At 45.3% G+C, this 17,316-nt stretch overlaps 2 protein-coding genes across 3 annotated transcripts in view; both read right to left on the bottom strand.

The window, feature by feature from the left end:
- chata (choline O-acetyltransferase a) overlaps positions 1–13,899 on the bottom strand; it is a 30,411-nt gene extending 16,512 nt beyond the window's left edge. For both annotated transcript variants that reach the window (XM_072437203.1, XM_072437202.1), the window contains exons 1-8: positions 13,816–13,899; positions 13,236–13,313; positions 11,856–12,047; positions 9,612–9,730; positions 8,274–8,327; positions 6,048–6,228; positions 5,528–5,705; positions 4,303–4,472 (exon numbers count right to left, since the gene is read on the bottom strand). In XM_072437203.1, the coding sequence (XP_072293304.1) occupies positions 4,303–4,472; positions 5,528–5,705; positions 6,048–6,228; positions 8,274–8,327; positions 9,612–9,730; positions 11,856–12,047; positions 13,236–13,283 (942 nt within the window). In that variant the 5' untranslated portion in view covers positions 13,284–13,313; positions 13,816–13,899. The remainder of the gene's footprint in view (positions 1–4,302; positions 4,473–5,527; positions 5,706–6,047; positions 6,229–8,273; positions 8,328–9,611; positions 9,731–11,855; positions 12,048–13,235; positions 13,314–13,815) is intronic.
- A 627-nt stretch (positions 13,900–14,526) lies between these two features.
- slc18a3a (solute carrier family 18 member 3a) lies at positions 14,527–16,944 on the bottom strand. Its single transcript, XM_072437150.1, has one exon. It carries the CDS (start codon positions 16,465–16,467, stop codon positions 14,917–14,919), a length of 1,551 nt encoding a protein of 516 aa, XP_072293251.1. The 5' UTR covers positions 16,468–16,944; the 3' UTR covers positions 14,527–14,916.
- Between the last annotated feature and the right edge of the window lie 372 nt (positions 16,945–17,316).

The raw sequence follows: 17,316 nt of genomic DNA, 5'->3' as shown, positions 1-17,316 counted from the left end.
CTCCCTCGGTCTCTCCCATGGTCTCTCCCATGGTCCCTCCCATGGTCTCTCTCCTGTTTTTTCCCATGGTCTCTCCTCTGTCTCTCCCCTGGTTTCTCCCCTGGTTTCTCCCCTGGTCTCCCCCATGGTCTCTCCCCTGGTCTCCCCCTTGGTCTCTCCTCTGGTCTCTCCCCTGGTCTGTCCCCTGGTCTCTCTCCTGGTCTCTCCTCTGGTTTCTCCTCTGGTCTCTCCCATGGTTTCTCCCCTGGTCTCTCCCCTGGTCTCTCCCATGGTCTCTCCTTTGGTCTCTCCTTTGGTCTCTCCCCTGGTCTCTCCCCTGGTCTTACCCCTGGTCTCTGCCCCGTACTCTCCCCCAGGCTCTCCCCTGGTCTCTCCCTTGGTCTCTCCCATGGTCTCTCCCTTGGTCTCTCCCCTGGTCTCTCCTCTGATCTCTCCCCTGGTTTCTCCCCTGGTCTCTCCCATGGTCTCTCCCCTGGCCTCTCCCCTGGTTTCTCCCCTGGTCTCTCCCCTGGTCTCTCCTCTGTGGTCTCTCCTCTGGTCTCTCCCCTGGTCTCTCCCCTGATCTCTCCCCTGGTTTCTCCCATGGTTTCTCCCCTGGTCTCTCCCCTGGTCTCTCCCATGGTCTCTCCCCTGGTCTCTCCCATGGCCTCTCCCCTGGTCTCTCCCATGATCTCTCCCCTGACCTCTCCCATGGTCTCTCCCCTGGTCTTTCCTCTGGTCTCTCCTCTGTGGTCTCTCCCATCGTCCCTCCCATGGTCTCTCCCCTGGTCTTTCCCATGGTCTCTCCTCTGTCTCTCCCCTGGTTTCTCCCCTGGTTTCTCCTCTGGTCTCTCCCCTGGTTTCTCCCCTGGTCTCTCCCATGGTCTCTCTCCTGGTCTCTCCCCTGGTTTCTCCCCTGGTCTCTCCCCTGGTCTCTCCCCTGGTCTCTCTCCTGGTCTCTTCCCTGGTCTCTCCCATGGTCTCTCTCCTGGTCTCTCCCCTGGTTTCTCCCCTCTCCCCTGGTCTCTCTCCTGGTCTCTTCCCTGGTCTCTCCTCTGGTCTCTCCTCTGGTATCTCCCCTGGTCTCTCTCCCAGGCTCTCCCCTGGTCTCTCCCCTGGTCTCTCCCATGGTCTCTCCCCTGGTCTCTCCCCTGGCCTCTCCCCTGGTCTCTCCCATGATCTCTCCCCTGACTTCTCCCCTGGTTTCTCCCATGGTCTCTCCCATGGTCTCTCCCCTGGCCTCTCCCCTGGTTTCTCCCCTGGTCTCTCCCCTGGTCCCTCCTCTTGTCTCTCCCCTGGTCTTTCCCATGGTTTCTCCCCTGGTCTCTCCCCTGGTCTCTCCCATGGTCTCTCCCTTGGTCTCTCCTCTGGTCTCTCCCCTGGTCTCTCCCCTGACCCTGATCTCTCCCCTGGTTTCTCCCATGGTCTCTCCCATGGTCTCTCCCCTGGCCTCTCCCCTAGTTTCTCCCCTGGTTTCTCCCCTGGTCTCTCTCCTGGTCTCTTTCCTGGTCTCTCCTCTGGTTTCTCCTCTGGTCTCTCCCATGGTTTCTCCCCTGGTCTCTCCCCTGGTCTCTCCCGTGGTCTCTCCCTTGGTCTCTCCTCTGGTCTCTCCCCTGGTCTCTCCCCTGACCCTGATCTCTCCCCTGGTTTCTTCCATGGTCTTTCCCATGGTCTCTCCCCTGGCCTCTCCCCTGGTTTCTCCCCTGGTTTCTCCCTTGGTCTCTCTCCTGGTCTCTTTCCTGGTCTCTCCTCTGGTTTCTCCTCTGGTCTCTCCCCTGGTCTCTCTCCTGGTCTCTCCCCTGGTCTCTCCCCCGGACTCTCCCCCAGGCTCTCCCCTGGTCTCTCCCCTAGTCTCTCCCATGGTCTATCCCTTGGTCTCTCCCCTGATCTCTCCCCCTGGTTTCTCCCCTGGTCTCTCCCATGGTCTCTCCCCTGGTCTCTCCCCTGGTCTCTCCCCTGGTTTCTCCCCTTGTTTCTCCCCTAGTCTCTCCCCTGGTCTCTCCCATGGTCTCTCCCTTGGTCTCTCCTCTGGTGTCTCCTCTGGTCTCTCCCCTGGTCTCTCCCCTGATCTCTCCCCTGGTTTCTCCCCTGGTCTCTCCCCTGGTCTCTCCCATGGTTTCTCCCCTGCTCTCTCCCCTGGTCTCTTCCCTGATCTCTCCCTTGGCTTCTCCCCTGGATTCTCCCCTGGTCTCCCCTCTGGTCTCTCCTCTGGTCTCTCCCCTGGTCTTTCCCCTGGTCTCTGCCCCGGACTATGCCCCAGGCTCTCCCCTGGTCTCTCCCTTGGTCTCTCCCATGGTCTCTCCCTTGGTCTCTCCCCTGGTCTCTCCCCTGATCTCTCCCCTGGTTTCTCCCCTGGTCTCTCCCATGGTCTCTCCCCTGGCCTCTCCCCTGGTTTCTCCCCTGGTCTCTCCCCTGGTCTCTCCTCTGTGGTCTCTCCCATGGTCTCTTCCATGGTCTCTCCCATAGTCCCTCCCATGGTCTCTCCCCTGGTCTCTCCCTCGGCCTCTCCCATGGTCCCTCCCCTGGTCTCTCCCCTGGTCTCTCCCATGGTTTCTCCTCTGTCTCTCCCCTGGTTTCTCCCCTGGTCTCTCCCCTGATCTCTCCCCTGGTTTCTCCCCTGGTCTTTCCCCTGGTCTCTCCCATGGTCTCTCCCCTGGTCTCTCCCTCGGTCTCTCCCATGGTCTCTCCCATGGTCCCTCCCATGGTCTCTCCCCTGGTTTTTCCCATGGTCTCTCCTCTGTCTCTCCCCTGGTTTCTCCCCTGGTCTCTCCCCTGGTCTCGCCCCTGGTCTATCCCCTGGTTTCTCCCCTGGTCTCTCCCATGGTCTCTCCCCTGGTTTCTCCCCTGGTCTCTCCCCTGGTCTCTCTCCTGGTCTCTTCCCTGGTCTCTCTCCTGGTCTCTCCCCTGGTCTCTCCCCGGACTCTCCCCCAGGCTCGCCTCTGGTCTCTCCCCTGGTCTCTCCCCTGGTTTCTCCCCTGGTCTCTCCCCTAGTCTCTCCCCTGGTCTCTTCTCTAGTCTCTCCCCTGGTCTCTCCTCTAGTCTCTCCTCTGTGGTCTCTCCCTCGGTCTCTCCCATGGTCTCTCCCATGGTCCCTCCCATGGTCTCTCCCCTGGTCTCCCTCGGTCTCTCCCATGGTCTCTCCCATGGTCCCTCCCATGGTCTCTCCCCTGTTTTTTTTCCCATGGTCTCTCCTCTGTCTCTCCCCTGGTCTCTCCCCTGGTCTCTCCCCTGGTCTCTCCCCTGGTCTCTCCCTCGGTCTCTCCCATGGTCTCTCCCATGGTCCCTCCCATGGTCTCTCCCCTGTTTTTTCCCATGGTCTCTCTGTCTCTCCCCTGGTTTCTCCCCTGGTTTCTCCCCTGCTCTCCCCCATGGTCTCTCCCCTGGTCTCCCCCTTGGTCTCTCCTCTGGTCTCTCCCCTGGTCTGTCCCTTCCTCCTTTGTCTGTATACTCCTGTGTGGGCGTGGCTACTTTGGACTGCACACCTAGCTTCAGTCTTCATCACACCAGTGTAAGAGCAGAGCCACAGCCACTCCTCGCCAGGTTGTTTGTGCTGCTACAGTCAGTGATAGTTTTTTGGTCATGCTTGGATTATTTGCTGAATCTTGTTGTTTGCTGAATCGAGTCCCTGTTTGTCTATCTACCAACTACTTATCTACCAGCCATTTACCTGTTCTTGTGGTACATTTAATCACCCAATCCTGCATGTCTGCCTGCCTCTTTATCTAGATTTGTTGGTGTTTTATTACTAGTTACCAGTTCTTTTGACTAACTTAAGTGTTCTGCGTTTGTGTCCTATTGCAAACCATGACATAGTCAGCCCAAACCAAATATCGGTCTATGCTTGAGTCCATTCAATACACAATGTAAATATCAACAAAACAATATAAAGGTCTATCTCTACCAAAAATATATATATATATATATATATATATATATATATATATATATATATATATATATATATAATTTAAAATGATAGTATATAGTAGCCTCTATAATGGAAATATATAGTTTTTCATTAATAAAGCTGTAACGATCCCTCATCTAAACATAAGAGTATGTTATGGGGTCTATGCTAATGACATTTCTCTAGAGGACTTTTCTGGTCCACAGGGAATTTTTTACTTTTGATCTGAGTCTAGAAATATCATATTTCCACAGCACTTGTTAATAATGCTTCCTGCTTAGCTCTGGTTGTGGCCACACCAATTAAACCAATTAAAAGCTTTTGTCCCACTTTTTATACAGTCAGATACTCACACTCTGACGAAATATGATGTAACACTGTAAACGTGTATTATTTTCTGGGGGGTTGTTGCTAACCTGCATAGGCTTGTCGTACCAGCGGTTTCCCCCGTTCTTGTTTGGCCCTCCCCCGTGTAGCATTAGCATAGCCCGCGTGCTATCGCTGATCTCAGGTCCGCTAGCATCATCCAGGCAGACCAGGCACATGCAGCGCTCGATCATGTCCAGAGAGTCCCGATTGGTCGATTCTGGAAAGAGCATTCATATAGACAAGTTTAGAATGACATGTATTTTTTGTCATCTCTACAACAGCATAGCAAGTTCACAACCTTGACATTATATGACTGAAACAAAAAATAACTGATACTAAGTCAAAGTAATATGGTTTAATTGCTGGATTCATTAATTGGAGGTTATAGAATTGATTGATTGATTTATTGTGGTTCGAGTTGACTTTTATGCTATTTTTTGAAGGTTTTTACCTGACTTTGATGCCAATGGATCTTTAAAATTAAAGAGTGGAAATGTATCTAAAGGCATTAAACTTCAAGTGTGGGGTTCAGTCCAGTCAAACCAGTAACACACTTGACAAACATAGTATCAGCTGAAACAGCTGCCCCAATACCAATACTCAACATGCTCTTGTTCGGGAGTTGTTCCTCTAGTAAAACACATGAATGTGTGTTAGCTAGCTAGTAGCCTGTGATTTGTAAGTTGTAACTCCTGTTAATAAACAGTGAATAAACCAGATAAATTGAGTTTATTTCAGTCTGCAGTTAAGCCTTGTGTTTGATAGTCGTCCTTGTTCATGTGTCTTCAACTTAATTTAGCCAAGTAGCTTGTGTTACGCTGTTATAACATTATGCAAAAATGGCATGAGTTCAGCCGGACTCATTAGGTCCGGACCTGAACCTAAACCTCTGGATTTGAATCCGGACTTGAACCTGAACGTGGGTTTAGGTATGCATCCCTAAACTCGACTGTACATGTGCTTTGGGCGCCTTGGAGGTAAAAGTGTCTGCCCTCCAATGCACAGGCGTCCAACTAGGGGCATGCGATGTGAATTTGGACCTCGCAGTGTGAACGCTCCTCAAGAAACTCAGCGCCAGAGAATACAGCAGTACTAAAACAGGATAGAATGAAACTAAATATAATTCCAGGTAGTTTTTTGTCAAGGAAAAAAAGCTTATAGCTGGGAAGTTAGATGCTATACATATATTTCATACTAACAGTTAGTTAGTTAGTTAGTTAGTTTGCAAGTTAACTACTGAAAGTGAAAAAAACTAAGTAAGAAACAGCAAACCTCTCATAAGCACAGTACGAGACTCCGCCCATTCACTCCGCCCGTCTGTGGTGAGTAGGCCAATGGGGGGCAAGCGTTCCTCCTCACTGTCGGCCATCTTTACAATCCTCTCCAGCTGAGTGAGCAGGTCTCTCTCATTCAGACGCCGGAAGTTTATCACAACATCCAACACAAAGAACTGGACAGAGAACATATTCAGAGGTTTATTGGTGTGAAAATATATATTATATATTGTATTATTATATTATATTATTATATTATATATTATATTATATATTGTGTAATATATATATATATATATATATATATATGTATTTATGTATATATATTACAAAATTACCAGTTACCAATCATGTCTTAAGCAAAACACTGCTTACCATATATCTGTATTATCACACTTCACAAATTGAAGAATTGAACAGCAGATTAAAAAATATTCTATCATTTGGACCACATTTGTAAACCACTTCATTTTATCACTGTAAACATTATCTTATATTATCATTAGCTTAGCACTGACCTGGTTCTTGCATGCTACGATGATGTGTTCCGGCTCGGGCATTACGCAGCTCTCCTGGGCCACCAGTGTGTCCCTCTGAGGCCCCGGCAGGCGGTAGGAGGTAAACAGGCGGTAGTACTGCTCCATGCACATCGGGGTCCCAGCTAACTGGCCCCGAGCATAATCAACAGGCAGGGCACGGCTGAGAACAACAGGACTCAGAGTAAGTTAAGGTGGTATAAACATTGCACTTTACTTTAAAACTATGGATCTGGGTCATACAACTCCTGCAATGAAAACAATAAGAGATGGAGAGTTTGGAATGTTACGTATAAGGGCCAACCAAAAAAAAAAAAAAAATGCGGGGCACTACGAGAATAAAAGAATAAAGTAATTAATTAATGACTTTTTTCTCATTAAATAACAAGAAAAATCTCATAATTTAAAGACAATAAAGGCAGATAGTGGTTCACTTTCAGCACTATGTTACAGGCTCCCCCCCAGTGTTACATAATGGTACAGTCCAGTAACAGCTCTGTTTTATATGAACTGTGTTTAAAGCTATGAAGCCGATCGGCACCGAGTCAGATGCATCTGTGGAGTCTTCATTACACAAACACACCACCACCAGGACGCAAATGGCGCTTGGTTAAAAGTGAATACAAAAGCCCACAATAGATGATCTTTATAATGCGGGTCTTTTAGACATCACAAACAATCATTTCCCCGGTGCAGTGCCCCCATGTCAGGTCCTGGACCTGTAACATGACGTACTGCGGTGTTGGTGCTCGCGTGTGTTGAAGCTGCGCTCATCCATATTGTATGGATGATGTATGGATAATGTATGGATGATGTATGGATGATGCGTGTGCGTAAAACATATCGCTTTTTGGCTGTGCCAAACACGATCCGGGCGTCAGGAGGAGCTGAGTGGAAGCGCAGACGGATGTTTGTGTTCTCTGTGTTTTACTGAGTTTGTCTAAGGGATGACAAAAGGTTAGAATCCGGGCATAAAATTTAAGTGCACACAATGAGCACGTGATGATAGTGACCGTGCGCAAAGTGCCCACGCAGACAATCAACTTAGAGGAGCAGAACATGTGTGAATATAACAGCGAGGCTGCTCCTCCTGTCTGTGGGCGGCTGTGGCACGGAGCACTACGGGTACATCATGGAGAAAGTAAAGCGTTTATCCAACTTTCAGTGGATGATGCGTAACAGGAAAGGTGCTGCTAAACGCAGTGTCTTGTCTTGTAATCAACACACGTGAGACATCGTTTTAAAGGCCAGGAAACACTTTAACATCTATTTCAGGCTTTTATGTAGTTCTAAACTGTCAGCTCATCCAAGCCCGTTCTTGTGCGTCCTGACCGTGGTGCTGAAAGTGAACTGATCATGTCACTTTGAATCGGCGCCTAAACTACGACTTTTTTCTCGTTATTTAATGAGTTTAATGTCGTTAATTTATGACTTTTTTCTCATTAATTAACATATTTTTTCTCATTATTTAATTACTTTTTTCTTGTTATTTAATGAGTTTAATGTCGTTAATTTATGACTTTTTTCTCATGAATTAACATATTTTTTCTCATTAATTAATGACTTTATTCTCGTAGTGCAGCGCTTTTTTTTTTTTCTTGGTTGGCCCTTATACTCTGTCGTAGAATGTAGTTCTGACAGCAGGGAATAAAACCAAAGAAAAACAACTATCACAAAGAAACGACACAGAATGAAACTACTGGCAAGGCCTGTGCTCAAAGAACTATTGACATTTACAAATTGGAGAAACTCAAATCAATCAAAAATCAATCAATCGATCAAATCGGACATATTTACCATGGTATAAAAAACATGCCCCACCCTTTGGAGTACCTGCCACACTGGTTTTGTTTTATCCTTTTCATTTTATACATTTATATAAAGGTGCACTATGTAACTTTTCTGGTAGATGAATGCCACCTGCTTTTCTCCGTTGAGATGTTATTACTTTGCCTATGATGAGCCACAGTATGACAAGCAGGTCATAGGTCAGGTATGTGGAGACCCATGGCAGACGGATGCATGTTACTTTTGTGATTGCATTTGGGGTTTCCATAACAAACTAGTTGCTTAAGAATCTTTATGCCAACTACTCTTTGACCTGGATACCCTCTGGTTTCTGATTGTTGGTCAAATTCTTAACCCACTGTAAATCAATCACTATTAATATAAAAAATTGATTTCAGTTCAAAACCAATAATGACTCACGCATCAAGCAGTGTTTTGTAGTCCAACGCTCCAGAAATCAGATGTGCTGCAAACCTAAAAACAAAACGTCGGTGTGGTTAACCCTTGATTTATTCCCATCACGCCGTACATTTAACCACACAAATGCTTTATGTAAATCATCTGGTTAAGGAGGCGCTGCTGGATCAATACCACCTTAATGACAGAGCAACCTTCACCACGAGTTAACCCCAACAACGTAAAGGGATTCTGGGTAATGGCCTTATCCGTCAAGTGTTCGCGTCACGGTTTTAGATCTCGATGAAACGCATTCGTTCCCAAAAGAGTAGAACACATTTTTCTGCATATATTTTGAACAATATCACATACAATTGCATTTTATTTGTTTTAATATACTGTATGTATGTATGTATTATTAATTCACATTTACAGTATACATTATGTAAATGTATTCACACTACATGTTCTTTGGGCTCCGGCCGCTCTACGCTTATTCTTTGGCAATGTCTTGTCCTGGGTCTAAATATGGTGTGTTTTAAATGGGTCTTGACTTGGTCTTAGTCCTGGTCTTCCCTGTGGTCTCGGGCAGGTCTCGGTCTCGATTAGTGTGGTCTTGACTACCACACTGCATGTATATTCCATTTAAAAATATCGATCGTATCACGATTATTCAGATTAATCTTTGACCCATTTATTGTAATGAATATATTTCTACTGTGTTTAATTCATACATCTCCTTTCACAATGAATACTGAATTGTTGTCTTATTGCACTAGGACTGCAACAATTAATTGACTAAGCATAACTATGTAAACTCGTATGTATAAACTATAGTATAACTTCTTTATCTGGACAATAAAGACTATAACACACATACGAAAAGACCTTTTATAACAAAGATAGTGCATTGTTAAATCTAAATGTTGATGTTCAGATTTTCCTCATTAACACAATTAATTCGTAAATATTCTGTTTAGAAGCCATCATATTACAATCTTTAATATGATGGCTTCTTTAATATGATGGCTTCTAATTTCCCCATGTGGGACAATAAAGGAATATCTTATCTTATCTTATTATTTAGTTTATAATATACAGAATATACAGAACTAGAAGTTTCCCCCTAGATCAACTAAGCTAATAGGCTCCTACTGGATAATCACTGCATGAGTGATGATGGCTTCTCATTTCTGAAACATCCATGTGGAAAGACAAATCCCGTGGTCATGGAAAAGATGTCTGTGTGTTTGAGGAGGGTCAAAACATTGGCATCGAGCAGAGAAAAAATTGAAGGTGAAGCAGAAAGTAATGTACTCCAGATCTGAACCCGAGTGAGAGTGTTTGGGAAGAGTGTGTCACCTGAGGCAGTCGTTGGTTCCTCTGAAGTGCTGAGGGGGAAACACCATGGCCGGGCTGGAGTGCACAGGCAGAGGCAGACGGTTGTTCAGGTACATGTTGTTCAGCCAGTACTCGTACACCTGTCACCATGGAGATGGACGCATCAAGTGAGCTGAACCGGCAAACGTGACAGTTAATCTGAACTAGCTCAAATGTTAAAGCAAGAGTTTGGATTTTTTGTTTCAATTTCACATTTTTGCACTATTTGGGCTGCTTTGTACTGTACTGGGCAGCAAGGAAACTGTGTTATAATTGATACGAAATATTGTCCACTTAGAATGATCAAGTCCTGTTAGTGTTAAGGATAGTTAGAGATATTTAGGTGTAAAGTTTTGACCACTTGTGTCGCCAAAATAAAAGTGGGGAAATAAAGAGCAACCTAAGAAGTGGGTGTTTTGGGAAGTGGTCGTTACAAATAGAACCTTATAATTCTGAAGATGCAATATTCATTTGGATTTGTAGGTTCTATCTGAAAAACAACTTTTCCATAATTTTCCAGGTTTAATCCAGAACAAACTCTCACAATCCGTTTTTGATTTCTAGACATGAAGTAGACCCATAAAATCCTCAAACTTGCACCAATTTCTACTATATTTGCAGTGCAGACGTGACCTAGGAACAAGAATATACGAATAACTCAACTTTCACCAAAATGCCACATAGAACCTCATAATTCTAAGGGTTGTTTGCAATCTGCTGTATTTTATAAGACCATGACAAAGTTATTCACAGGGAAATGCTGCTGGAGAAACTGTGGCTGTCAAGTGGCTCATCACTACCATGTGTTTTGGGACCGTCCTGTTACTCATAAAAATTGGACTGAGACTGAAAGTTACATTTACACTTTTACTTATATGTATGTTTGAAGTAACAGTCTCTTCCTCGAGTAAATGTTTTAGTTCCTCTTCTCACCCTGAGTAAGTTTTTAATCAGATATTATGCATGGAATAAAAAGAGTCTATTATTTTGAAGTAACAGTGCTTTTTTTTTTTTTTTTTTACTCTACACACAACTGGTCAACTACAGCAGGCATTTGAATTTAACTAATAATACCGGAAACATTTAATGTCGTCATGTAAAAAGCATTTTGTGCTTTTTCAAACCAACTCTTCATTTGTTAAAGAATAAAGATACTGTATTCCTTTAGCTGTATTACGCTGCCATAATTAAACACCTTTTTTCAACTTCAGTAAGAAATCCATTCTTAGATGTGAAAAAGCCGATATCTCTATATCTGAACCTTGGCTTAGTCCATACAGTTACTAATGAGACTTTTGAACCTTTATAAACCTAAAGATTTGAAACACATTTAGCTAATAAAGCTTAAGTTGTTTTAGTATGGCTAAAAATGATGATTATTATTTTATTATTCAGTGTTTTATGTTGCACTTTTCATGCTTATTAGTTACCATGTTTGCTTCTGTTTGTTAGCTTCTGCCTTTAAATGGAATGGGGGAATTTACTTAAAGATAAAGTATACCTACAACATCAAGCACAACAATGACTTGCAATTTCCAAAATTCCTATTAAATTCTATTTGAACACAGAATTTGACTTTATCTGACATTGACAAATGCATAGCCCGCTACTATCTAAACGTCATATTCAAGAAACTGTCATTGTTATACACAAAACCTAGAATAATAAATACCTTTTGTGATTTCCAGAATATAGCCCATCAAACTGCGTAAAGGTAGATTTTGGTAGGAAATTCAAATACCAACTTAAACATTTACCCCTTTTACCAGTCTTTTACTATAATATAAAGTTATGTTACTTAAAAATAATATCAAAGTTACTTTTCATGTCTCTTCAGGTCTGAAAGTGTCTCCACTGTCTTAAATAAACCATACCGGCCTTTTTTAAGTGATATTAGGTGGATTGTGAGAGGCCTGGCTCGCTTTTGGCTCTTGGAAAGCTTTAGCACGAGCAGAAAGCCAACAGAATAATAATGTCTCTCCAAACGCTAACTTGATCCAGTGATAAACCACTGATGATAACTTGGATAACTAAATGGGGTTTGAAAATGGGGGAATTGTTGCCAAAAATGCAAAAATAGACAATGTTCCATGTATAATGTAATATAATTAAAGCAACATTAGCTCAATGATGGTTGAAAATTCTGTTGATGATGTCACTTTGAACCTTGAGTTGGTGTTACGTATGTTGTGTATGTTGGGGTATCAGTTGTTCGTATATATTTACCCAGTTGTCGGTTTTGTCCCTCCTCTCCTTGAGTTTTTGCTGCAGTAGCTCTCCCACTCCTCCGGGGGCGCTGAACTGTTGCACTGCGGTCTGTGTCCTGCTGAACTGTTGCTCTGTGAGCAGGTGCTGCATGCAGTGGAGGTACAGGTGCAGCGTGTCTGTGAGCTCTGGGATGGGCAGCTTGGGAAGGGCCTGTCGGAACAACAAAAAGAAATACGCTTCACTGCTGCTCGGTGGTCCAGTGGTTAAGGCGGTAGCACATATGCCGGGCTCCATATGCAGCCCGATTGCAGAGTTGCGAGTTTAAATCCTGATTCGAACAATTTAATGCATAACCTCCCTTCTCTCTCATCCCCATTTCACGCTCAACTGTCCTGTCTAGTAAAGTCTACGGGCCAAAAGATCCTTTAAAAAGTTACGTAGATAATCATTTATTTCAGATTTCTGAAAAATTGCATTTTTAACCCTGTATGACAACGAAATCTCAAGTAAATTCAGAGCAGTGGGCAGAGATATGGGGTAGGTGAAACAGGAATTTTCTCATCAATCAAGCCTCAGTTGCAAAACGATTACTCAAAAATGCATAAATCAATCAAAATACAACTCTGATTACGTTTATGATGAGGGAGCACTGTTGAAACATGGTTAAAAGTTCATAGAAGTTTATAGATTTACATAATATGCCCACTTTAAAATACAAAAAAAAAGTTTACAATGTTGTTCCTTCATCAATAATGCAGTTGGAGTTGTGTTAAGTTTAATTTAGCTTATGCTTCATTAAATCTCTGCTGTCTGTCACTGAAATGCTTCATAGTTCTTATCCTGAATCAATCTATTCTTTCTGATTTTTGGCCCAAAAATATTTGTGTTAAAATTTTGTTGGAAAATTCAGTTTCAAGTTAAGAAATATCCCATTAAACCTACTAAAATAAAATAATGTGTGCTTCCCGGCAGTCAGGTGCATCTCTGTGTGGCCTCGGGTATTGTGTTGAATGTCCCCCCTGCTCTTCACCCCCTTTCACCCCACTGTCCTGTCAAATATAGGCCATAGGTCAGATATATAAATATAGATTTTTGATGTTAAATTGTGTCCTAATGATGTTAAAATTAAAACGTCAAGTATTAAGATAATGCAATGTACTGTGTATTTGACATTTAAAATAAAATATCCTGCCCAGAGATGGTCAACAACATGAAATAGAACAGTAATGAGCATTACAATTTAAAACTGTGATTTATCTTTGAACCATCGTCAAATATCACGTACTTTTGGCATCAATTAAAAAAAACACATGTACTTTCAATCAACAACATAACACAATCGCATGACCCTGTGAAAAAAATGTTTTAGTGATGTGCAGATGTCAAACAAACACTCACACTGTCGCCTCCACAGTCTTTGGAGCACTGTCTCTCCAGGACAGGCATGATGGCGCGTGCACAGGTCCTCACGTCCCACTGCAGACCCGCAGGAGCAACACATGTTAACATTATAACAATCACTCATTATAGCCCAGAAATATGACAAAAGTGATGTCCACTATCAAAATATCAACAGTTCTAAATCTCCCAAACTTGCAACACATCGTAACACAACTGCTTAGAGTTTTAATTCAATGTTATTATAAACATGTTCAATACTTTGCTCCCAAGTAGTAGTTTATTGTACTGTAAAGGTTGAGTTAACCTATACTTATGCAAACAAACCATCAATCCCCATTACGCGTCTACGCTGCGCATCGACAGAAATACATTTAGCTTTCCTTGCTTCTTGAAGTTGATTTTTTTTTTAAAGTTAAATTTGTATGCGTTTTGAAATTGTGAGAAGGAATGTGTAAGTTCTAGATACAAGTGGGTTTGCGTTGCATATAGTTTTCTTTTGAATATTACATTTACGCAAAAATAGCCATGCGTAAAACGGTGGCAAAAGTATGTCCAGAAACATCATAAACGTTCTTACCGATCAGAAAGAGTCCGTGCCGCGTCCTGGAGCGCAGTCAAGCCGCGCGCCCATGCTGCTCAGCCAAGTCCGCGCGTCTCAGCATGGCTTCTGCTGATGGAGAGTGGAGATGCTGCTGGTGCTGGTGCTACCTCGCTCTCCAGGCGTGCACCAGGCTCCTCCTCCCAGAAGTCCCGCTATTCGTCCGCAACTTTATTTGGCACCTGACACACGCGCACGAAACACGTCTTTTTCATCCACCAGCGCCGCACGTCATCCGTTACAGGCGCAGGGGGTTTGTTTTGGACAGCTCATGGCGCACGGGACTGGACTGGATTTTGAAAATATTTGTATTTTATTTTAGACGTTTTCATGCGGCGATTGTTTACGCATCTATTTATTTATTTATTTATTTATTCTCCTTTCTGTGTCTGATTGAATCGCTCTATTTGCAAATTTGCTCTGGGAGATGTGGATTGACACATAATAAGTGGGTCTGTGAGTGTGGCCTTTTAGGAGCCTAAATATACCGTATGCGTATCTCGTTCTGGAGTCATATTTGTGTGGTGATTGGACAGCTTAAGTAATCATCTTTGTGAAGTATAGGCCTATCTAATGGTTTATGGCATTTTTAAAAATGATTCATAATACATAGTAAATGAGGAGTTAATTTCAGTTGTGCACACATTTTTAAAAAGCAGATGTTAAATGTAAAAAAAGGGTCTTAAGATGTTTGTGTCCACTCTGTTCATTTAATTATATACACGATATACATGACTGTACAGGAGCTCATATACAGGAGGCTATGCATTCCACAGAACATCATTCAAAATGAAACAGTGCACGTCCGTCACACACAGTATTGCATATTGAGTTAGCGGCAAAAAGAAAACAACACGAGGCCTTGACTTTACAGTCACTCTGTAGTAAAGTCAGTCCCTGAATCAAACCACAGTGATAAATACAGTATTAATAAATGCACACTTAACTCTGTTGTGACAATACCCAGAGGAGGCGCTCCCGTGACGCACTAAATAATGTATGTTATTACACAATCCTAATGATGAGTAGGACGGGATGCACACACGTTTACATTGGCACTTGGATAGAGGGAGTTGCGCTTTACGCGTACTCTCCGCCTGAGGACTCTTCCTCTGAGAAGGAGCGCTGTGCGAATGTCTCGATGCCGTTCTCATCAATGGTCGTGCACAGGCCCTTCTTCTTCTTCTCGCGGTGTTCCATCTTTATAGTGTCGTAAAGTCCCGTGGTGCCGTCCTCCAGCAGCATGTTCCGCTCCGAGAAGGACGGCTTCATTTTGGACACGTTCTTGAGCAGCAGCAGCGCCGGTGCGTAAAGCATGTTGGAAAGGCCCATTCCTAAGTTCAACTGAATAAAGCCCAAGTCATGCACTATCTTCCCAGCCACGATGGGCCCCATGGCGTAAGCCACACAGTATGAGATGTCTGCGATGGCGTACACGCTTCCGTACACAGACACGTGCCGCACGTCCACCAGGAAGGCCAGAGTGGGCAGCAAGGCCGTGTCCACTAAGGCGATGCCAAAGCAGATTCCACACAGCGGGATCATGAGCTGTCCAAAGGTTTTACACGCGGGCATCGTGCACGAGCTCGCACCGATGACCACCATGCCAATGGCCCCGTAGAACCACTGCAGGTGCGGGTACTTGGCTGACAATTTCACCGTTAAGAACACGCCCAGCACGTGCGGGAAGAAGGCGGGGAACCACGTTATGCCCACCTGCCACTGCTCCGAGTGCATGGTTTCTTCCATCCAGTTAGCAATGGTGGGCTCGAGAAAGGCCAGCGGGATGTTGCAGATGATGAGCGCGCCCGCCACCACCGCGATGTACGGGTCCACCATCAGCTTGTAGATGGGCGTGCCAACGGGCATGTTTTCCCGCTCCCGGTTAGAAAAAGGCTTGAGCACCACGAGGCACATGATGCCGTCCCCAAGGCACATGGCCGCAAGGACCATGAAGGGCACGTGCTGCCCCGCGAACTCATAAAGTAACCCACCAAAAGGAGGCGCCACCAGGCTCCCGAAAGAGATGAAGGCCAGGGCGATGCCCAGCGCCTTGCTGCGCTCCGCCTCCTCCGTGTACCTGTCCGCGATCAGCGCGATGCCGGACGTGTCCGCAAACGCCGAGCCCAGGCCCTGCATGCTGCGCGCCACAAACAATGTGGCATAGTTTCCCGCGAAGGCGAAGATGACTGTTGACAGGAACATGATGTTGAGGCCGATAAAGAGCGGGATGTCATAGCCCACCCGGTCTATGAAGGTGCCACTGAGCGGGTTCACGACCAGCTGCACCAAAGCTTTGGACGCGAAGAGAACTCCGATCTGAACGTCAAAGTTCTCCTCCGCCACTTTGGGCGCTGTGCCGTTTGTGAAGTTTACTCGCACCGCACCACTCACTGCTTGTTTCTGCAGCTCCTCCAGGTAATCAGGGATGATGGGCACAATCACCATGTACAGCATGTTGTCCAGAAGCAGCGCCACACACACTATAACCAGGATGATGCGCTTCTGTCGCTCCGGGTTCTGGATGGCCGTGCCCAGCTGCTTAGTTCTCTCACTCATCTGGGACAGTTTGGAGGCAGCGGTTTGCGCCAGGTTTGCGGCCGCGGTCTCGGTGTTACTCTCCGGCTCCATCACGTCTTCTCTGCGTGGAAGCGCTGCTCGAGGTTTAAACTGTTGATAGTTCACTGAAAAGGACGCGCGTGGCTCATTAGTTCAGTTCTTTCTCTGGTGAAAAGTTCCACAGGTTTACCCCGTCTCTTTTCCGTGCGCTCTGCGTGTCTTTGCTTGCACCAGCCCACTTTCGTGACTCGGACTGGCGGTGTCCCCTTTGCCCCTGCGCGTTTCTGTCTCATGTCCCACTTTCAGTTGACGCTGGTCAGCGCTGGGCAGCGCGCACAGTCAGTGAGGAGCAGGCTCCATCCGCGCTGCGCTCTGTATCTGTGCCGCGCTGTGCCGCACTGTGTCGCGCTCCTCCGCTCACCTGTAACGCTCGGGTCTGTGCCCAGTCATCGTTTGACTCGTGCAGGACTGCTTTTGTCGGCCCTGGATAGAATTCACTCTGCAGTTTGTTCATTCCCCGCGGGTCCCCCTCCCCCGTCCGCTCTGGCGCTGAGTGACGCACGGTCCCGCGGTTCTCCAGAACATCTTTGTGCTAATCATCTCACGATTCCGAGTGGAAGCGCAGCACAGATACACACACGCTTTGCTTTAGTCACTTTAGGTTTCTCTGCCTTTGAGAATTTAACTTTGTTCTGGTAATAAGTGAAAAGAAACACGCAGCCCCAGCTTATTTCAGCACCACGCGCCAGTGGACAGCTCCGCATCGCATTGTGGCTTCGCAAACGTTTTTAAATAAATCTCATACTTGGAAAGTTTTTCTCCCCCCACAATTCACGAGCTCAATTTGTATCTTTTGTCAGGACTTTTGAGGTTCATTCCAAATGTCGCCTTAGTGAGCGATGTATGTACCCAAAACAAGCC

Source organism: Eucyclogobius newberryi, unplaced genomic scaffold (genome assembly GCF_026437365.1).
Source record: "Eucyclogobius newberryi isolate DKJ021-1_F unplaced genomic scaffold, fEucNew1.0.hap1 SCAF_8, whole genome shotgun sequence".
In the NCBI taxonomy this organism is placed as follows: Eukaryota; Metazoa; Chordata; class Actinopteri; order Gobiiformes; family Gobiidae; genus Eucyclogobius; species Eucyclogobius newberryi.
Note: the sequence above shows the minus strand (reverse complement) of the source record. Positions and strands in the feature narration are given on the sequence as shown.